The sequence below is a fragment of the Pelophylax lessonae genome (assembly GCF_965119305.1).
Source record: "Pelophylax lessonae genome assembly, chromosome: 5".
NCBI classification, from domain to species: domain Eukaryota; kingdom Metazoa; phylum Chordata; class Amphibia; order Anura; family Ranidae; genus Pelophylax; species Pelophylax lessonae.
Genome location: NC_138772.1, coordinates 27,311,270 through 27,334,896, shown reverse-complemented (window position 1 = coordinate 27,334,896; position 23,627 = coordinate 27,311,270). Strand labels below are relative to the sequence as shown.

The 23,627-nt window shown below is 42.2% G+C and overlaps 1 protein-coding gene across 1 annotated transcript in view; it reads left to right on the top strand.

Moving 5' to 3' along the window:
- Positions 1–6,154: 6,154 nt before the first annotated feature.
- LOC309555559 (fucolectin-like) overlaps positions 6,155–23,627 on the top strand; it is a gene marked incomplete at both ends in the record, with an annotated part of 33,842 nt that continues 16,369 nt past the window's right edge. The window contains one exon of the mRNA XM_082257622.1: positions 6,155–6,227. Within this exon, the coding sequence (XP_082113748.1) occupies positions 6,155–6,227 (73 nt within the window). The remainder of the gene's footprint in view (positions 6,228–23,627) is intronic.

The following is a 23,627-nucleotide window of genomic DNA, read 5'->3' as shown; positions in this document are numbered from 1 at the left end:
CATGTCCCATAGGACAGGTCCATAGTGCGTTTCTGCACTGCAAAAAGCACCACAAAACGCATAGGTGTGAACTAGGCCTTGGACCATAGAGACCATAGAGACCTTGGGGCCATTCTGGTTCCCTGATCAGCTCTATGATCAGCACGTGGAACTGCTGGCTGCAGACATGGTTCCTCCGGTGGAATGGGTGGCAGAAGGCAGCAGGGGGGGATGGCTATTTAGCTGCTAGGAATGCTTCACTACACATCCCATTGTCCATAGCTCATCCTGGAAGTGAGCAAGAGAGGGTGGCTTCATTCCTACATACAGGAGGACCATGGAGTATGAACGTCGCCACCTTCTAACCAGAAGTCAGACCACAGAAGCAAAAAGACATTTGGAGGAGGGTGAGAGCAATAGAAGGGACTTTCCAAGTTAAGAATAAATACCTGAAAATAAATTTATTTTTTAAATCAGAGTTTAGTGCCGCTTTAAATGACCCTGATAATATTTTGAATTTTAAAAAACCCAAAAGAACCCGCACCACTGAAGTGTGAAAGAAAAGAGGGGCAGATACACTACCAAAATGACCCTTTATAGAAAAAAAGCCCTGCACTGCTAAGAATATGTACAAATGTTATATAAGGTCTAATTCTCACATACATTGTAAGACGCTTGTCACCACCAGGACACACAGAAAACAACTGTCTTCTGTATGTCCCATTCACACTGCAACTCAGCCTGGAAATGCTCTGCAGCGTACTGTGAGAAAATGCAGGCATGCATGGCACTGTACAGCAGTGCAGTGCAAATAAAGTTTGTACAAAAACAGCCAAAAAAAAAAAAGTGAGCTGTGTGATGCGCTGTATCGTGCACCACACTGCCCCCTACCGCACTCGGGAAAGGACAGCTGCTGAAGAGGTAAAATGCTCAGGCAGCTGTCCATTCTAATGTGAATCTTTTTACATTTTGCTGGCTGGAAGTTAAAAAATTTGGAAATTTGAGTGGAGAGTTAAAAAACAGGAGTTGTGCTGGTGACTGCTTGTGGTGGCAATTAGACATGTGCAGCTCGTTTTGTTCTGAATCTAAATTCGGGTGAGTTTTTCCTTATTAGAAAATTTGGATGTATTCAAATTTCTGAATTAAAATAGTAAAGAATTTTAACGAATCTGAAATAACGAAACAAAATTTGAATTTGTATCAAATTCAAATCGAATAAGAAATCAAATTTGAAAGCAAGACTAAAATAGAATAGAAAATAAAAGAATAGAATCCAATATAATATAAAAAAGGGGAATAAAAAAATAAAATTATAGAATAGAAAATAAAAGAATATACAATAACAGAATAGAATAGAATGGGAAATAAAAGAATAGAACAGAATAGAAAATAATTTAATAGAATAGAAAATAATAGAGTAAAATAGAAAAAACTAGAATAGAAAATAAAATAATAGAATAGAAAATAAAATAAAAGAATAGAATCAAATATAATAGAAAAATGAGGGAAACAATATAAAAGAATAGAATAGAAAATAATAGAATTTACAATAACAGAATAGAATAGAATGGAAAATAGAATAGAAAATAAAATAATAGAATAAAATAGAATAGAATAAAAATAAAATATTAGAATACAAACGAATATAATGGATTAGAATAGAATAGAAAACAATAGATTAGAATAGAAAATAAAAGAATAGAATAGAAAAGAATAGAAAAAAACAATGGCATAGAATAAAATAGGAAGAATATAACCATCTTCCGAAAGAGGGAAAAACGAATTGGAATTTAAATAGAATAGTTTAGAATAGAATAGAGAAAAAGTAGAATAGAATAGAAAATAAAAGAATAGAAAAAAAATAATAAAATGGAAAAAAACAATAGAATAGAATAAAAAGAATATAACCGTCTTCTGAAATTCAAATTGCGATTAGAATAAATTCAAATTAGAATATAATAGATTAGAATAGAATAGGAAAGAATACAATATAAATGAATAAAAAATAAGAGAATAAAAAACAATAGAATAGAACAAAAAAAAAAAACAATAGAATAGAAAGAATATAACTTTTCACCGAAATTTGAATTTTGAACAGAATAAATTCAAATTCGAATTCTAATTCAAACTTGAATGTCAGTTCGAATGAAATGCCGAATTGGAATATAATTTGAATCAAAAACTAATAAATAGATTGGAACGAATTCCGAAAATGAATTTAACAGATTTAACTAAACAAAATTATTTAAATAACAAATTGAATCAAAACTAAATGATTTTTTCTGTCACCTTTTAGAACAACATTAGTTTTCTTCCCTTCCCTCAGCGTGCTAATTAAGGGGCGTGGTTTATTGTTTACGGGCGCTGCAGGTCCTATAGAACTTTCTGTAGAGCTCACATTAGAGTTTGCCAACATTTTTGCTTGCCGGATATCTGGCAAAGTGGGAAATTTGACAAAGTGATGAGTTATAAAACAGGAGTTTATAGCAGGAGTCTTCTAACCTGTAAGTAACATTTGAAATTTCCTGTAAGTAATATTAATATTGTAACTGGGATGAGTGCTAGCGGGGTTGAGGGGTTTGTGCAGTGCGCAGTGTACCGCATGTATACGATAGCCCCAGGATGGATACCGCTGTGAAAGGGGTGAGCGGGTTGCCCTTCTAGAAGCTCACATTAGAGATTTGGAGGAGCAAGTTGCAACACTGGGCAGAACTGACAACCTTGAAAGGGGTCCTCTGCTCACTGAGAAGGTGGTTAGTAGGGTTGATGTAGAGGGGTAAGTCAGGATTATCAGGTAGGAAGATGGGTTACTGTAGTCAGAGGGAGTGGTAGGAGATCACAGAAAAGGAAGGCCAGCCCTGGGTTTGAGCACTCAAACAGATTTGCCAAGTTGGGTGAAGATGTGGGGGTGGCAATCCCAGAGGTGGCAGCCCTGGATGTCACTGCTACCCTTAACAGCCAGGAGAGCAGCCCAGTAGGTGTGGGAAGGGTAGTTCAAGAAGGCCTAGACAGTTGGTGGTAACTGGGAATTCCATAATCAGAAGGACTGATAGAATAATTTGTTGCCAGGATCGCCTCAACCCAACGGTTTGCTGTCTCCCCGGTGCCAGGGTTCAGCATGTGATGGACCGGGTTGATAAATTACTGGGCATGACCCAGCAGTCTTGGTCTACCTTGCACCAATGACAGATGCAAGGAAGGTGGGGGCACCTTAAGAATCAATTTAAAGAACTAGGCTACAAGTTGAAGGGAAGGACCTCCAAGGTGATATTCTCTGGAATATTGCCTGTGCCATGCACAACATAGGAAAGACAGGGGGAGATTAGAGAGCTGAATGCATGGCTAAAGACCTGGTGTAAGAAGGAAGGGTTTGGGTTTTCAGAGCACTGAGCTGACTTTTCTTTGGTGTACAACCTATATACTAAAGATGGTTTGAACCTAAATGTAAGGGGGTCTGCTGTGCTGGGGGAGAGGTTTATTTAGCTAGGATTGAGGGGGAGGGTGAATTAGATTATAATGAGGCAGATCAGTGAGAGAGAGGTCAGTCCTTAATGATGGGTGGAATGGGGAAAGATGGGGGGAGGGCTATGGCAGGTGATAGGAAGGTTCCCATGTTACAAACAACCACTGGAAATGGCACTATTTATACTACAAAAAGAAAATGTGCAAAATGTGACAATGAAATAAAGTGTTTATTCACCAATGCCTGAAGTCTGCTAAGCAAAATAGGTGAGTTGGAAGCTCTGATGCATGAAGAATGATTTAATTAGTATTACTGAATCTTGGCTTCATTCTTCACATGACTGGGCTATTAATATTCCTGGCTATGCTCTCTTTCGGAGAGACACGGTAAAACGGAGGGGTGGTGGTGTCTGTCTCTATGTGAGAAATGATCTCTAAGCGAGTGTGAAAGAGGACCTGGAGGATGGAGAGTGTGATGAGGCTGAAGCATTATAGGTGGAGCTGGACCTGGTAATCTCAAACAATGCAGAGTTTGTTACTAATATTCTATTCTCTTTTATAAAATAAAATGATTGCTGTATACAAAAAACGGTTCTCATCTTTCCCCTGTATTGTACAACATTGTATATATTATGTGCACACCTATAGCATTGTATATATTGTGTGCACATGTATAACATTGTATATATTGTGTGCACATGTATAACATTGTATATATTATCTGCACATGTATAGCATTGTATATATTGTGTGCACATGTATAACATTGTATATATTGTGTGCACATGTATAACATTGTATATATTGTGTGCACATGTATAACATTGTATATATTGTGTGCACATGTATAACATTGTATATATTATCTGCACATGTATAGCATTGTATATATTGTGTGCACATGTATAACATTGTATATATTGTGTGTACATGTATAGCATTGTATATATTGTGTGCACATGTATAACATTGTATACATTGTCTGCACACGTATAACATTGTATATATTGTCTGCACATGTATAACATTGTATATATTGTGTGTACATGTATAACATTGTATATATTGTGTGCACATGTATAACATTGTATATATTGTGTGCACACGTATAACATTGTATATATTGTGTGTACATGTATAGCATTGTATATATTGTCTGCACATGTATAACATTGTATATATTGTGTGCACATGTATAACATTGTATATATTGTGTGCACATGTATAACATTGTATATATTGTCTGCACATGTATAACATTGTATATATTGTCTGCACATGTATAACATTGTATATATTGTGTGCACATGTATAACATTGTATATATTGTCTGCACTTGTATAACATTGTATATATTGTGTGTACATGTATAACATTGTATATATTGTGTGCACATGTATAACATTGTATATATTGTGTGCACATGTATAACATTGTATATATTGTGTGCACATGTATAACATTGTATATATTATCTGCACATGTATAGCATTGTATATATTGTGTGCACATGTATAACATTGTATATATTGTGTGTACATGTATAACATTGTATATATTGTGTGTACATGTATAACATTGTATATATTGTGTGCACATGTATAACATTGTATATATTGTGTGCACATGTATAACATTGTATATATTGTGTGCACATGTATAACATTGTATATATTATCTGCACATGTATAGCATTGTATATATTGTGTGCACACGTATAACATTGTATATATTGTGTGTACATGTATAGCATTGTATATATTGTCTGCACATGTATAACATTGTATATATTGTGTGCACATGTATAACATTGTATATATTGTCTGCACACGTATAACATTGTATATATTGTCTGCACATGTATAACATTGTATATATTGTGTGTACATGTATAACATTGTATATATTGTGTGCACATGTATAACATTGTATATATTGTGTGCACATGTATAACATTGTATATATTGTGTGCACATGTGTAATATTGTTGCTATAATTTACTGAAATGTCTGCTGAACTGATGGACAATGTAATGTTTGTATATCCTTAAATCAGTAAAATGTTTCTGACTTTTTACAGCTGTATAAATACAGAGAGGAGACTGAAAATTTCAGAAGCTGCAAGACTCTGAACAGGTATGAAGAACCTTGGGGAGTTTAGGGTGCAAAGCACAGGGGACACAATGGGGTCGAATTACTAAAGGCAAATAGGCGGTGCACTCTGCAAGTGCAGTTTCTCCAGAGCTTAGGAGATGAGGGCAAGCTCTGCTGAATTCCATCATCCAATCATATACAAGCAAAATACTGTTTTTTTTTTTTTTTTTGTTTCCTTGCATGTGATTGGGTATTCTTTGTAAAGTCAATATTCACCTCATTTACTAATCTCTGGCACAACTGCACTTGCAGAGTGCACAGTCTATTTGCCTTTAGTAAATTAACCCCAAAATCATCCCAAAGATAACAGAAATTAAAGCGTTTCTAATGAGAATTTTCTTTTTTCGTTCACAAACCTTTTATTTATTTATTTTTTTATATATTTTAGTTTTTGTTGTATTATAGATATAAAATCACAGATCTGATGTAAAGATTAATGTTAATGCTAGTAAAAGGTATTTCAAAGTTATAGAGAGAGGAGCAAATAAAATTGAGATGTAGAATATTCTTTGTAACATATTATGGTAACTGACTCTCTGTATTCTGATGTCTCCTCCAGAATGAAGACTCCGGTGGCTTTGGTTTTGCTGGTGTCGTTGGGTCTGGCTTGGTGCTGCAGCCCCCCACCTGGAGGTAAGAATAATGTAAAGGTAAAATAAAAAAAAAAAGGAGAACTAGATGAGGAGGAGGGTCTAAGTATACCCTCAGCTAGTTGACCAAAAAAGCTCCTTCAGGTATTTTAAAGAAATATGTAATACCTAAAATCAAGACCAAATACAAAATGTTTATACAGAGTCTTTTCCAATATCTCATTCTTAGTAAAATACAGCCATGTGAAAACATAAAAACACCCCATGGAAGTGGTTGACTTTTTTAATATATTTGAACAGACAGTCATTGGATGTTAATTCAAATAGTGCCTAGAGATAAACATAACATTACAAGGCTGTATTCATTTTCTTAATCCATATTTTTCATCTGGTAAAAATAAGTACACCCCTACATTTACCCATGCCTCGAATCCATGAAATTAAACTTGGGTGATGCAGACTGGGTGCCAATGATAAGAAGTATGCAGGTGGAACCTGTCTAATTTATTTCTCAGATATCTCGGTTCTGGTGGTCACTTTGCTATTGACATGTGTGGTGTCATCATGCCAAGATTAATAGAGCTCACTAAGGCCATCAGAAAGTTGTGGATACCTATGGGTCTGACAAGGCGTTAAAAAGATCGCCAAATATTTGAAATAAATTATTCCACTGTAAGGGAAAACTCTATAAGTGGTAACTGCTAATTGGTCCAGAACTGGCCAGCCTGGCAATTTCAGCCCAAGAGCTCATAGTTTGATGCTAAAATTAGTCTCCAAGAACTCCAAAATTTCTTTGTGGGATGTTCAGCTAACTTTTCCAAAATTGGGATTCATAGTGCACACATCTATAATCAGAAAGGATGGCATCAACTTAGCCAGCTAGGGGGAGAGGTGTTAAGAAAAATCCTTTGCTGGCCAAAAAGAACATCGGAGCAAGAATATAGTTTAGCATTGATACAGGCAAAGACCAGGCCTTCTGGATTAGAGATGATCGAACTTTTGAAAAGTTTGGTTCGACCAGAACACCCGAACTTCCCGAAAGTTTAGCCCGGATTTCAGAACCCCATTGAAATCAATGGGACCCGAACTTCGGTAATCAAAAAACACCATTTCGAAGCCCTAAAACCCAATAAATGCCCCTAAAAAGTGCCTAGGGTTCTGGGTCATGCCTCAGGGACAAAAAAAGTTCTTAAAAATTGTCATTTTTTATAGAGAGCCAATTATTGAAAAAGTTATTGAAAAAAAAAATGAGATTTCTTTGGATTTAGTGTCTGGGGGGTCTAAAAAGTGTACCTGTGAAGTTTCAGCTCTGTAGCATGTCCAGAACCAGAAAAAAAAAGTTTGCTTGTATTAGAATTGCAGTAGAGCAGGATAGTGGCTTCGCTATTTTCACACCCGGCTTTTTATAGGGCTTTTGTGTGGACGTGGTTGGAGGCAGGCATGACATCTGAACTTCTGTGTAGGGGGTATATGTACACACACACATGTATGTATATATACACATACACATATATAGGTGTGAAAGTAGCAGAACCCTATGCCAGCGCTAATGAAATAATTAGCAGCCATAGAGCTTCGCTCCTATCACACCTATATGTGTGTATGTGTCTAAATTCATATAAGTGTGTGTGTATATATACCCCTATACAGAAGTACAGATGTTATGCCTGCCTCCAAAGATGCCCAAAAAATGACCCAAAAAAACGCCTGCAACAACACACCTGGGCGTTTTTATTGCAGGCGTTTTTTTTGGGCATTTTTTGCGTGTCTTTGGAGGCAGGCATGACATCTGAACTTCTGTGTAGGGGTATATATACACACACACATGTATGTATATATACACATACACATATATAGGTGTGAAAGTCGCAGAACCCTATGGCTGCGCTAATGAAATTATTTGCAGCCATAGGGCTTCGCTCCTATCACACCTATTTGTGTGTATGTGTATAAATACATATAAGTGTGTGTGTGTATATACCCCTATACAGAAGTTCAGATGTTATGCCTGCTTCCAAAGACGCCCAAAAAATGCCCAAAAAAAACGCCTGCAACAACACACCTGGGCCTTTTTATTGCAGGCGTTTTTTTTGGGCATTTTTTGGGCGTCTTTGGAGGCAGGCATAACATCTGAACTTCAGTATAGGGGTATATATACACACACACATATATGTATTTATACACATACACACATATAGGTGTGATAGGAGCGAAGCCCTATGGCTGCAAATAATTTCATTAGCGCAGCCATAGGGTTCTGCTACTTTCACACCTATATATGTGTATGTGTATATATACATACATGTGTGTGTGTATATATATATATACCCCTACACAGAAGTTCAGATGTCATGCCTGCCTCCAAAGATGCCCAAAAAAACGACTGGAACAAAAACGGCCGGGTGTAAAAGTAGCGAAGCCACTATCCTGCTCTATTGCAATTCTAATAGAAACAATCTTGTTTCTATTGCGGTCACCCTGGCATGGAAGGGTTTGGTCACCCTGGCATAGCAGTCAGAGTCAGTTCACCCTACACTACACTACGGTCACCCTGGCACATAACACTTTCCCTACAGAAACTAGATTTTTGAATCTAACTATAGTGGAAAATAGTACCCTAACTACACTAGATATCCCTTTCCTCATACTAATAATTGCTAAATGACACTTTTGAAGCAGGAGTAACAGAACTGCTTCCACTCTCTTCCACATCCCTGTATTACAATGCTAGCAAATTGGCGGGGCTATCTTATATACTGGGGGGCGTATTCACTACTGATTGGCCTCTGGACCCCCTAGTCACTCCAGTCACATTCCTAGCATCCTCCTGCCCCCTCAATTGGCTTTTACTGATGGTTCTGGTCCAATCACGGGCTTTTAAAGCCGAGTTCCTGTCCCATTGCATTTTGGTCGGTTCTGGTTGCCGAATTCCGAACTTTTTCAGCAAAAAGTTCGGAATTCGACCGAATTTGGAACAGCCAATGTTCGGGTCGAACCGATGGTCGACCCGAACCGTTCGATCATCCCTATTCTGGATCAATGTGTGGATGACTGATCCTACATAGGGTTGTTTGGTCATAGTGTAGCACAGACTCGATACTGGTCCTGCTGTTTGGTCCCAGGTTCCATTCCCTGATAGACACATAGCAGCCAAGCACACCCCATTTTCACAGTCACTTTAGTCAAGGATCAGGCCCTGTATGCCTTTTTTTGTGGTTTAAGAACTGGGATAGGGTGAGGTTGAGCCTTGGGATACTCAAAAAACTTCTAACAAACAGCTAACAGAGGACACTAAATCTGCTCTGCTGAATGTGAAAGGCAACTAGATTTCAAGCAGTAAGTCCTCAACTGAAGTATAATCCTAAGAGTCCTGCTGTAAGTTCTCCTGAGGTAGTGCAAAAAAAGTCTCTAGAATTCACATGGCAGGTATTCACTATGTACTGAATACTGTGTTGCCACCTGCTGCATAAGTCAGTTTCTGTACTTGTTGCTTGTGCCCTGGATTCCTCAGATGAGCTTTTTGCAAGTTTTAGGCGGTTGGGCCAGAGTTTTCAAAAAGAAAGTCCTCAGTGTAGAAGGTAGCCCCCCAAGGATGCCACAGTCCTCAGGCTGGGTCTTACTCCCAAGAAGCAAGAGGTAGCTGTTCCAGGCCTCTGCCTTTTTATACCTCTATCAGCCCCTTGCTGGTCACTCACTCCCCTGACCAGGGATTGGCTGCAGAGGCAAGAATATGCAGACCAGGGTCAAAGCTCTTCCACCCACTATATTTTAGAATTCAGTGAGATGCAGGGGAAAGCAGCTGTGCCCACGCCAGCAGAACCGTGAACAGACACTAGCAAGTGATCACTGCTCTCTCTGATTACAGGGAGGCGAAAAATACATTTACCTGACACCTGTTGCCTACTTAGGGGCACTACACACCTATTATGTTGTTATTGCTGTCTGTATCCCTTTTAGAGAGAGTCACCCTCTATATTTGTAGAGTTCACCATTATTATTAAAAGTGAAATTAGAAGAAAATTCAAAATTTTGGGTTGTCGCCAGAAATGTAATAGAGGGAAAATCTGGCACACTTGTTCTGGTGACCTGGGGGGTCCCAAAGGATTCCTTTAAATACAGGGATTTCCTCTCACTTCTTGCTTGGCTATGGGACAGGAAGTGAAGGTAACTCTCCCCAATTGGACACAGATGGAAAAAGAAAATATAACCGGGGTTATAACCCTGCCTTACTCTATCCAAAATAAAAAAAAAGTTCTACTTTAAAGAGTATTTCCCAAGTCATCTTCCAGGACAGCTTACATGAGAGAGAGAGGTTCCATCCACAAGAAAACACATGATCCACTTTTTCTTTTACACCTTCCTGCCCAGGCTATAGCACAATGACGGCCAGTCAGTGGCCCTCTCGTTCTGACTGGACGTCATATGACGTCCAGCAGAATGAGCCACTCATGCATGTCCCCGGGGAAGCCCACATGGAAGAAAAATATATTTAAAATATATTTTTAAAAACATTCATTTTTTTCCCCCAAAATATATTGGAAATATATTTGAAATGCTACAATTTTGGCCATATTCAATATATTTCTAAAAATAGTTCCCTAAATATATTGGAAATATATTTTCCTCCATATGGGAACCTACAGCTGTGCGTGCGCATGTGCATTTGCTCAACCACGCACTCAAGCACCCGCACACATCATCTGTGTGGGACTACACAGATGATGTGTGGGACTACTCAAAGGGTGAAACAATGAAAAATAGTAGCAGAAGGTCTGCCAACAGAACCTGTCTCGAGGGGCGGAATGTGGCCTGGCTGGTCCATACCCAGGTGGGGAGGCTTCCAGAAAGGATGGCCTGTCCCTGCACTTTCCCTAGTCTTCTGGAACCTCTTCCTGATGCGAAGCACTGTCCCTGACAGATGGGTGACCTGTCCCTACTCTAGCCACATGCAAAATGCGTGCCAACCCATAGAGTCATGATCTTGAATAGACTCTTACTGACCCAAGATGGCCCCAAATGTCACATGGGACACCAGCATCGAATTGGATGCTGCCTCTCTTTGACTGAGGAGACCATAGAGGAACTAGGTTCCTCTCAACTTCTTCCTCCACTTGCATTGCCACTGTGGATGAGCTCCACCTACAGTAGAAAAAATAGACTGCACCTGTCTATGAGCTCCTACAGGAAAAAAAAACCTAAGTTAGACTTACCGGTGATGGTATTTCTAAGAGCCTTTCAGGACAGCACCTGGAGAGAGCGTAGCTCCACCCATTTTAACAGGAAACACTGCAAGTTTAAAAGCTCCACCTCTTTCACCATGCCTCAGTTATAGGGTATCCTCCGACATGCTGGAAAACATAAAGAAACATAACAACCACCACAGGTTAAAATTGTCAATGCAATAACACAGAAAAGACCAGGGAGGGTAGTTGCTGCTGTCCTGAAAGGCTCTTAGAAATACCATCACCGGTAAGTCTAACTTAGGTTTTCTCCAATCGCCTTTCAGGACAGCACCTGGAGAGGATAAGCGAGTAACTTACACTTAGGGTGGGACTACTGCCTGCAGAACCTTTCTGCCGAAGGCCTGATCCATAGCTGACAACAGGTCCAACCTGTAGTGTCTAAGGAAGGTTGAGAAGCTAGACCAGGTAGCTGCTTTGCATATCTGTTCAGGCGAAGCCCCGGCCCTTTCAGCCCATGAGGTCACCACTGACCTTGTGGAATGGTCCACAACACCTTCTGGAGGTTCTTCCCCCTGGGCCAAATAAGCTTGCTCAACAGCCCATCTAAGCCATCTTCCTAGAGTGCTTTTGGATGCTTTCTCTCCCTTATGAGGACCCCAAAAAGAGAACAAATAAGGCATTTGTTTTCCTGAATTCCTTGGTTACAGAAAGAAAACGAAGAAGACATCTTCTTACATCCAGTGTATGGAAGGATTCCTCCTGCGTGTTAGAAGGAGTTGAGGAAAAGGTTGGGAGCACAATTTCCTGGGTACGGGGAAAATTGGAGACAACCTTTGGAAGAAAATCTGGATCTGTACGGAGTACTACTCGATCCGAAAATACTGACAAAAAAGGATCCGCAACTGAAAGGGCCTGAATCTCACTAATTCTCCTGGTCAAGGTGATAGCTATCAAAAAGATTGAACTAAATTCATCAAAGGAACTTCTTCCAAAGGTTCAAACGGAAACTTGGTTAACCCCTGTAATACGATGGATAGATCCCATCTAGGGAACACCTTGAGGGCTACTGGTCTATTGCGGGCTAATGCTTTAAAAAAATCTTATAATTAAAGTCTCTTGAGATAATGTTCTCTCAAAAAAACTGAAAGAGCCGCCACTTGGGTTTTAAGGGTGCTGGCTGCCAGGCCCAACTCCATTCCCTCATGGAGAAATTCCAGCACTGAAATTAAATTCAAAACTTCATATTTCTTAATGGAACACCATGAATTATACTTTTTCCAAACCTTCATATAAATGTCCCTGGTTACCTTCTTCCTACTGGAGAGAAGGGTAGCAATGAGTTTCTCAGAAAGACCCCTGGCCCTTAAGAGGTCTTCCTCAGAAACGACGCCGTCAACTGAAGTCAATCTGATTCCGGATGGTTCAGGGTCCCCTGTATCAGAATATCCCTTCTGGACAAAAGCTTCCAAGGTGGTTTTAAGGTCAGATTTAGCAATAGAGCAAACCAAGGCCTTTTTGGCCAAAAGAGCGTGATTAGGATTAGATCTGTGGATTCTTCCTTGAATTTCCTGAGAACCAGTGGTATTAGCTGGAAGGGAGGAAACGCATAACACAGGGGGAAGTCCCAATGATGGGCCAGAGCGTCCAGACCCCAAGCCTGATCCTCCCTGTGGAGGGAAAAGAATTTTCCAACCTTGGCGTTTTGCTGGCTGGCGAACAGATCTATGTGGGGACACCCCCAAGCTTCTGTAATCATCACAAAAACTTCCTGATTCAGACTCCATTCTGCCTCCACCACTTTTCTTCTCCTTAGAAGATCTGCCAGGAGGGTCTGAGACCCTTTCAGGTGAATCGCTGTTAAAGAGGCCACGTTTTGCTCTGCCCAGAAAAGTAGCTGCATCGCCAAATCCAAGAGATTTCTGCTCCTTGTCCCTCGTTGTTTCGAGACATAAGCCACTGCTGTTATGTTGTCTGAAAGAATCTGGACATGTTGAGCCCTGATCACCTGCTGAAATTCCTGAAGACCTAGAAATATAGCCTTCAACTCCCTCCAGTTGGATGACCTTCTGGTTTCCGGCTTGGACCAAGTCCCCTGCACCGTCCGACCATCTAGATGGGCTCCCCATCCCCAGGCGCTGACGTCTGTGGTCAGGCGTTTGTTCTGGGGGAAAGACCACATCAGACCCTTCTCCAGATTCCTGGTATCTCTCCACCACCAAAGAGCTCTTTTTGCTCTTTCGGCAATTTTGATGGGTTTGTCCAGTGGTTCTAGATGTGACCACTTCTGTAGGATATCCCACTGGAAGAGACGGGAATGAAGCTTCGCCCACTGAACAGCTGGGATGGATGCGGTGAGTAGGCCCAGAGCCGCCATAGTGGACCGAATTGACACTTGGGCATTGGTCTGCATCTGAGCGACTGCAGCCTGTACCTTTAAGATCTTCTCTTGAGGAAAAAACTCTTTGAAGGACTGAGTCTAACGTGTATCCCAAAAATCTTATCCTCTGGGAAGGAACTAGATTGGACTTCTCCAGATTTAGGAGCCAACCCAGGCTCTCTAGATGGATTCTTGTCTCTTGAAGGTGTGCCAAGCACTGACTGTTGAAATCTGCAAAAATTAGGAGATCGTCTAGGTATGGGATGATGGAGACTCCCCTCAATCTCAGAGGCTGCAGAGCTTCTGCCATCACCTTGGTGAACACCCTTGGAGAGGAGGAAAGACCGAAGGGAAGGGTCCTGAATTGGAGATGCCAGACCGAATCTCCCAGATTGATCGCCAATCTTAGAAACTTCTGACAGGATATGTTTATCGGGAAATGCAGATAGGCGTCCCTTAGGTCCAATAGAACCATGAAGCATCCTGGGGACAGTAGCTTGGTTACAGAATAAATGGTGTCCATCCTGAAATGCTTGTATCGGATTGACTTGTTTAAGATCTTTAGGTTTAAAATCAACCAATACTTGCCTGAGGGCTTTTTCACCAAAAAAATGTGTGAATAAAACCCCGACCCTCCTGACCCCTGGGGACTTGGATTAAACCTCCTGAAAAATCAGCTCTTCTAAAAGAGATATCATTGCGGAGGCTCTTTCCCGATCTCTTGGAAGAGGAGTCACCCAAAACCTGCTTGGAGGGGTTCTTGAAAATTCGAGATTGTAACCCCGAGCCACAATGTCCCTCACAAAAGGGCTTGAGGTTACTTCTTCCCATTGCGGGAGGAACCTTAACAATCTTCCCCCCACTGGGAGGGGAATGTCACTTGTTCTTTGCGGACTGCTCAGGTGGTTTGAACAATATACCACCTCTTTCTCTTCCTCTTTGTGAGGACCATCTTGATCTCTGGTCCTGATCCCTAGATCTCTGGGCTTGCTGAAGAGGACGAAAAATTTTCTTGGGTGGTGATTTCTTCTTGGAAGAAAAGGCCTTTTTCCTATCCGCCGTTCTATCCAGGATAGCCTCCAAATCTGGTCCAAAGAGCAGATCTCCTGAAAACGGCAAACCACAAAGCCTGACCTTAGAGGCCGAGTCACCTGCCCAAGTCCTCAGCCAAATCGCACGCCTGGCAGAGTTCACCAGAGCCGATGATCTGGCTGCCATTTTTATTGATTCCGCTGGGGCGTCAGACATGTACTTTACAGCCTTAAGAAGCAGTGGAAAGGATTCAAGAAGGTCTTTCCTAGCCGCTCCAGCCTCCACATGCCCCTTGAGCTGTTCCAACCAGCATTCTAAGTTTCTAGCTACCACTGTGGAAGCCATGGCCGGTCTAAGGCTGGATGCAGAAGAATCCCAAGCCTTTTTAAGGAGGGAGTCTGCCCTTTTGTCCATAGCATCCTTCAGTATCCTCATGTCCTCAAACGCCAGATCTGTTCGGCGTGATACCTGAGAAAAAGCAGCGTCAACCTTGGGCTTCTTATTCCATGGATGCGCCTCATCCTCCTCAAAAGGAAACCTTCTCTTCAGGGATTTGGAGAAAAAGGGGGCCTTCTCAGGATCCTTCCATTCACTTTTAATTGATTCCGTAAGGACTGTTGAACGGGAAGACCCTGTGTTTGGTTTGATCTAGATCCTGGTACATTTTATCGTGTACGGACATCTGTACCCTTTCTTCAGGAATTTCTAAGGTAGTATACACCGCTTTAAGGAGTTCATACACTTCTTCAAGAGCCAACTTATATCTAGATGTTCTAGCAACTTCTTCCTCTTCATCAGAATCTCTGAGGGAGAGTAAAGTACTAGCTCTTTCTTTCTCTGTGTCATAAGCTTTAGCCGACTTAGAGGTGGATGCCTGGGAAACTGCCGAAACATTCTGCTGGGAGTCTGTCTGGGAATCTGTCTGGGAAGTTGATCCCTTAGATAAAAGGGAACGGACAGAAGACAAAGTATCCTTAAGCTCCTGAACAGAGTAAAAAAGATCACTATTCTGCCGTGCTGTTTCTTCTTTCAATAAATCAGAAATGCATGTTTTGCAAAGTGGTTTAGGCCAGGTATCCTTAAGAGGATTTTTGCAAGAAGGGCACTTCCTTGACATTGCTGAAGCCCTGGCTTTAACTGTGGCTTTGACCTAAGAGGAGACACAACAAAAACCACCCATTAGCTAACTACCCTAGCAACCTGACAAATCCAAAACAGCCCCCCAGACAGACCAAAAAATCCTGCAAGACTGAGGACATACACCTTCGTCTGCAGGGCAGGCTCCAAAGGAGGAACGATAAATAACCTTTAAGCCCAATAGTAGAAGAAAAAAGAGGCACCCCTGTACCTCAATTACCTGGGCTGGGCCGGTGCTGATGGCGCCTGCTTCCACCGACGCTGTGGTTCTGTCTTCCATTGCAGAGCCTGCAGCAAGCTGGGCAGATCCTCCCTGCAAGAGGTACTTTTAAAAATTTCCGCTTCCCTCGCCCCCTGCTGGAGACCGGAAGCGGAAGCACCGACCTGCCGCCGCCCTCTGCGCTTCCAGTGGCTGGAACCAGAGCCACCACACCCCCACCGGAAGTCCCGCCTACCTAAACTGACGTCCCCCGTCACCCGGGACAAGGGACCGACATGCGGAAGAAGGAGAAACTTCCGCCTGAGCTGCCTGCCAGCCCGATCCGTGCGGACCCCCAGTGCACAGGCGAGACCCTCCGGCGAGGCTCTGCTCCCCTGAGCTCGAAAGGACGGCCGCTCCGGAACAACCCCTTTGTCCTCAGGGAGGGGTGCTGGGATGGTCTTAGAAGATAACACCAAAACAATAGGGGTAAGTCCACCCTGCTCCACCTGGAGAGAGCAAGCACAGCCCCCACACCGGTTCAATGCAGTGTCTCTCCATGGTGGAGGAAACACAAAAACTGAGGCATGGTGGAAGAGGTGGAGCTTTTAAACTTTCAGTGTTTCCTGTTAAAATGGGTGGAGCTGCGCTCTCTCCAGGTGCTGTCCTGAAAGGCGATTGGAGAAAATATGCTGCAAAAAACCAACATATAAAAACTACAATGTGTATTAATTTTCATGCTCCATATTTTTATGGTTAAAACAAGTATACCCCTACATTTGCCACCATTTCAAATCCATGAAATGAGAATTGGGTGTTCCAAATTGGGTGGCAATGATTGGAACCTCGTTAAGAAGTATGCCGTGGAACCTTATTTATATCTCAGATATATCGGGTCTGGTGTTTTTTATGCTTTTAATGGTTTGGTGGTGGAAATGTAATAGCTTGATGATACTTTGCTGTTTCAGGGCTCTTCTTTCTTCTTTATCCACTTCCCACTCAACCTCCCCACCCTCCTTTTTCTCACTTTTCAGCCACTGTATTGCTATTGATGAGGCATCTTGCTGTGTATAATCTGGTATATTTTGTTAAAGAAGATGTGGTATTCTAAGCTAAATTTATTGGAAAACTCACCCATGCCTTCATGCAGGTTATATCTCTTCTGCAAGGAATCGTGTCCATGTCTTCTTTCCTGGATACCTTTCAGTCTCTCGCATACTTTCAGACAGCCTTTTTTCCTTCTTGGAGCTTCGAGCTGCCTGTGTGTGAAGTAGCAGTGTTCTATCAGAATACCGCTACCTATAAGATTTTGCAACCGGAAGTGACGTACGGACTAGAACAACTTGGATTTCTTAATGTGACAGAACACAAAGCAGAAGCGGACATCTGCTTACACCCACTCAAGTCTTGAATTTTACATCTGATAGAACAGCGGCACGTCTGGGTGGAATTCCTTTGGTGGGAACATACTCATAAGGGTGGCTCCAAGGACCCTGGAGGGGAACTGAGCCAACCTAAAAGTGGCTGTGGAGGATAGGAAAATTGTATATGGACGTTAAAGTGGTAGAAAAGGCACAAGGTTTTTAGAATGCATGAAGGTAAAAAAGCCTTCTGAGTGCAGGAGTGTTAAGTTTAGTCTTTCAATGAAGGACTTCAACGCCAATTCAGCTTTCTTTATCTTTATATGGTTTATTCAGAATATACAATGTCATCGGACCACAAGCAAGATGCAGTGTGGTAATGCCATGTTTGGTAACAGCAATCTTTATACACATATTTTTGGCATCTAAACTATGGCCACATATCAGGGACAGTGGACATTTCCTAACTGACCTTTAACAATTATCATGATCATGCACAGATGTCGACATGTCCTCGTCACTCATTGTTTGAGCCAAGTCTTTAAGGGACACAGACCCCATAAATATAAATAATTAAAAGGACAAATGGACAGTTTTAATCAAATTTGACATGGCGTAAAAAAAATCCCTTAATTAATCAAAGATTCCGGGAATAGATCTTTCTATGTCAAACTAGACATTATACCACACTAGGACATTTCTCAGAACTAACTTTTAAAGTCCAAAATCCTCAATACTTACAGTCCAGCTGCCTTATTACAAGGAAATCCAGAACACAAGTTACTTTAGTTCATCTACCTTATTCCAAGGAATCTGACAAATACATGCATTACAAGTTATGTAATAAAGTTCTATATATAGAGATTGCTGCGCTAAGTGACCATAGATTAAAAGTATATAAATGGTCATAAAAGGATGATAAAGGATAGCAGCCACACGAAAGATTCAGAAAAATCAATAAAACAATATTAAAGTAGAGGTGTAGCGCTAATCACATAGATAAGTCCAATATATATAAAACAAGATAACACAGGTAATGGTCAAATAAAAGTCCATAAAGGATCTTGGATATCCCAAACGGTGATTCCACACTGGCAATCTTGAGAAATACAGAGTGCTATAGGTCCACCACCAGAGGAAAGAAATCTCAAATGCCCTTACCGGACTGTTAGACCAACAAGGTCATAAACAGCAAAAGATATAATCTGATGATCCGCAATTTGAAGTACAACGTCCTCAGTAGAAGTGTCCCCACAGATTCCCTACTCTGCATATGCACTCTCATGAAAAACAAGAAGGGCAAGAAGGGCCTCTCATAGTGTAGAATATCCAAACAATGTTTATTAAAACCGAAGAGAGCAACTTACAATCTTGCAGAGTGGTAGCAACATGTCTGTATATATTGTCACAGCGTGGTATCTAGTTTCTAGCCATAAAGATGGCCGCCGACCTCCTCAACCGCGCATGCGTCAAACCGTCCACCAATAGGATCCACCGATGGTCCTGGCTCCATGTGTGAATGGACACACAGAGGGGGTTCAGGAGTGCACCTGCTTGGTGCCTGCTCTGGGGGCAACCAGCTGGAGGGAGGAGCCAGGAGCGCCAGCGTGGGACCCAAGAAGAGGAGGATCGGGGCTACTCTGTGCAAAACCACTGCAACAGAGCAGGAAAGTATAACATGTTTTTTTTTTTTTTAAAAACATGGATTTAATATTGCACTAAAGCGAGATGACAGGAAGAAAGCAGAAGGCAAACATCAGAGTAAATGCAGATCTATACTATGTCATTTTTAAATAGAGATTTAATAAAGCTATGGTATTATTATTAGTAGTATTATTATTAATTAATATATTATCAACATTTCAGAATAACAATTATAGGCACCCAATGGGGTTGATTTACTAAAGGCAAAAATACTGTGCATTGCAAGTACAGTTGCTCCAAAGCTTAGTAAATGAGGTAAACATGGCTTTTTTTTTTTCAGCGGGATTGTGGGGGAGAGCAGTTCTGGCACCTCCAGAACCGAATGTATGTAATGGCAAGGAGTGCTGGGGGTGTGCTGAAGGGTCTATGGATGCTGGCTGCTGGGGAATCTATTGTTGTTGTATGGGATTTTTCTTGCAGAGGAAGGGGGACTATTGTTGCTGGGGAGGTCTTCTGTTGCTCATGGGGAATCTATTGTTGCTGGGGCGGGTCTCAAGTTGCTGGGGTGGTCAGTTGTTTCTAGGAAGGATTTACTGTTGAGGGTAGGGTCTTTGTTGTTGGCTGCTGAAGGGTCTATTGATGTTGGCTACTGGGTAATCTGTTGTTGCAGGGGGGAAATCTATTTTTGCAGGGGGGCCTATTGTTGCTGGGGTGGGTCCTATGTTGCAGGGGGCTAATCGTCACTGGGAGGGATCTGTTGAGGGAGGGCCCTATTGTTACTGGGGAGGTCTATTGTTGCTGTTGGGGGATCTATTGTTGCTGGGGTAGGTCTTATGTTGCAGGGGATCAATCGTGGCTGAGAGGGATCTACTGTTGAGGGAGGATTCTAATGTTGCTGGCTGCTGGAGGGTCTATTGATGCTGGCTGCTGAGGAATCTATTGTTCCTGGAGGGGATCCTTTTTTGCGGAGAAAGAAGGTCTGTTGTTGCTAGGGAGGTATATGCAAAAATTGAGACGTGATCCAAAATGTAGTGGTGCCACATCCCATAAAACAAATGAACAAAAATAAGGGGGGAAAAGGAACAATAGCCCCCAAGGATAGTAGAAATTTATAGGCAGCCACTGGTTAATCTCACAAAAAAACATACAATCTTAGGTAGTGTAAATGTATACAAAATTTATTAGTATAAAATTACATAAAAAACATCACAAAAGAAGAATAAGCACAACAGTGCAACAACATACTCCTAAACAAAAAGAACCCATATGTGGTCCGACAATTCACAGGGTCTAGGGACCAAAAATATGGTCGATCTCCTGTGCCTGGATCAACAGGTTCTAATGTGCAAATATACCCAAGGAATCGCTACGCGTTTCGCTATTCAGCTTCTTCAGGGGATTCCGTTGGAGCTAGGAGACATAGCATAATAAGTATACAAGGATATTCATCAAAAGACAAAATTCATAGCATAATCAAGTGTAAAAATATTTTAACAGCAATTGTACATATTGAATATTTAATCAACATTTATATTTTTCATAATTTTCCAGCATTAATATATATTTTTTAATCCCAGGTACAAGGGAGAGACAGGGCATACCCATGATGCTGGAGAAAAAAAAAGAGAAAAGGGGGGGGGGGAGAGAAAAGGGAAAAAACAGCCAAAAAGGGATGTAAATGGAGGGGCCATATAAAAATTCAAAAAATGCAAACAGTATATTTCTCCCAGCAAACATTCACCCACAAAGGGGTATTAGGGAAGTTGGTTGTAATCCTATTTATGACACATAATTCTATAAGATACAGGAGGTAGATAATCTAAATATATAGTCTAATACATTTCTGAATTAAAATACCAGAGGGTAAGAAAAAAGAGAAAAACGTATTTAACCACTTACTACCCGCCCGCCGTCAAATGACGGAGGAGCGGTGTATCTATTATCCTGGGACGCCGTCATATGATGGCGCAACCAGAACAGCCTCTCTTGCGCGCACCCGGGATGCGCGGAGCGGCGATCGTTACTGCGCCATGTTGCTAGGACACGGCGCGATCTCGATCTCGGTAAAGAGTCAAGAGACTCTTTACCCATGTGATCGGCTGTGTCCAATCACAGCCGGTCACATGTAAATGAGGAAGTGCCATTATTCGGCTCTCCTCGGCTCACACTGTCAGTGTTGTGAGGAGAGCCGATCAGAGGCTCCTCCTCATAGGGGACACAGGGAAATGTAATCAGGGCACTGATCACCAGTGCCCTGATTACACAAGAGTGAAATAAAGTGCCATAACTGCCCACCATCAGTGCCCACAGTGCCCATAGTGCTGCCAGTCAGTGCCCATCAGTGCCTGCTCATCTAGGCACTAATGGGCACTGACTGGCAGCAGTATGGGCACTGAGTGTAGGGAACTGATGGTGCTGCCCATCAGTGTCCATCAGTGCCTCCCATCAGTGCTCATCAGTGCCACCCGTCAGTGCCCATCAGTGCCACCCATCAGTGTCCATCAGTGCCGCTTGTCAGTGCCCATCAGTGCCGCCCGTCAGTGCCGCCTCATCAGTGAAGGAGAAAAAACTGAAAATGTATATCAATACTTACCATAATTTTCCTTTCCTGATGGACTCCATGGCAGCACACGTATGGGTAGGCTCCGCCTCCTCTCCTACCCTATAGGACCCCACTCCCATAAATCTTTGCTCCATACCAGGAGCCGTGTTCCATAAATAGACTACTCCAGCAGATGGGAGGTAACTCCTGCTGCCATGGAGTCCATCAGGAAAGGAAAATTACGGTAAATATTGATATAAATTTTCCGTTTTCCTGACAGACTCCATGGTAGCACACGTATGGGAAATAACTAGCCATACACACCCAGGCGGGTAACTGCTGGTTTAACAGAAAAAGGTTTAATTTGCAACAACAGACAAGACTTTTAAACCAAAATTGACCGAAGACAAAGAAGCTGGTTCAACACAGTAATGCGACATAAAGGTATTGATTGATGACCAAGAAGCCGCTCTGCAAATCGTCAGGAGCTACATGAAGAGAAGCTGCCCACGACGTAGAGATCCCTCTAGTGGAATGAGCTGTCACCACCTCTGGAGGAGCCAGTCCCTTGGCTTTTTTATGCCCACTGGATGGTCTGAACTATCCAACTCGCTATGGATCTTGAGGAAGCTTGTTTGCCTTTGTTTTTTCCGCAGATGAGGACAAAAAGATGGTCTGACTGGCGAAAAGGAGCCGTAGTCTCCAGATATAGCCGTAGAGTTTCCCCCACATCCAAAGGATGGATAGAATTTTCATCCTGAGATTTGAACGTAGGCAAGACAATTTCCTGGTTGACATGGAATACCGACATCACTTTTGGATTGGAGCCAAGCATCGGAACCAATACTACCCGATCAGGGAAAAACGTAAGGAATGGTTCCTTGTAGCCCAAGGCACTGATTTCAGAAACCCGTTTGGCTGAAGTAATAGCCACCAGAAAGGCAGTCTTCATGGAGATATTTTTAAGGAAGAGTGGATCCTCCCGATTCAAGGTGACTGAGGAAAGAAACTCCAATACCATAGGAAGATCCCACTTAGGAAACCTGGGCTTTCTAGGAGGTCTTAGCCTGGTAGCACCTCTGAAGAACTGGCGAACCAGAGAGTGTTTCGCCCATGCAGTTCCAGTGAAAGCCGAAATGGCTGAAATTTGGTCTCTAAGGGAACTTACTGCCAATGACAGGTCCAGCCCGGACTGGAGGAAGCCTAAAATATCCTGGATTCCTGGGTCAGTAACAGAACCAGATCTGCTATCCACATAATCCTTGAATTTGGACCAGATTTTTTCGTAGACTTTGTTGGTGCCGGGTCTTCTGGCACTCATCATTGTAGAGATTGCCTCGTTTGGACAACCAAGCGCTTTCAATCTTTCCCTCTCAAAAGCCATGCCATGAGATGAAGCTGTGCTGGGCAGGGATGAAGAATAGGCCCTTGGGACAGAAGGTCCGGCCTGGCTGGCAGAGGTACCGGGTCCCGACAGCTCAGCTGGAGCAACAGAGGAAACCACGGTCTCTTTGGCCAGAAGGGGAGAATCGCTATGATCTGCACTCTCTCCATCCTGAGTCTTTGAAGAAACTTGAATATGACTGGCACTGTAGGAAACGCGTAAGCTCTCTGAAAATTCCAATGATCCGTCAGGGCATCTACCCCGTAGGCCTGGGGATAACGCCACCTCGTGTAGAATCTCTCCAGTTTGGCATTGCTTGGAGATGCGAATAGATCCACCTCTGGACGGCAACCTAGAGACATGATCCATTTGAAGGTCTCTGGATGGAGTGACCACTCGTTGTTGTCCAGAACAGACCTCGAAAGGAAGTCTGCCTGGACGTTCTGGGCACCCGGAAGATAGGCGGCCGACAAGTTGGACAGATGTCTTTGAGCCCAATCCATAATCGGTTTCACTTCTTTCAGAAGAGAAGAACTGCGGGTGCCCCCTTGTCTCTTGATGTAGGCGACGGCTGTCGTATTGTC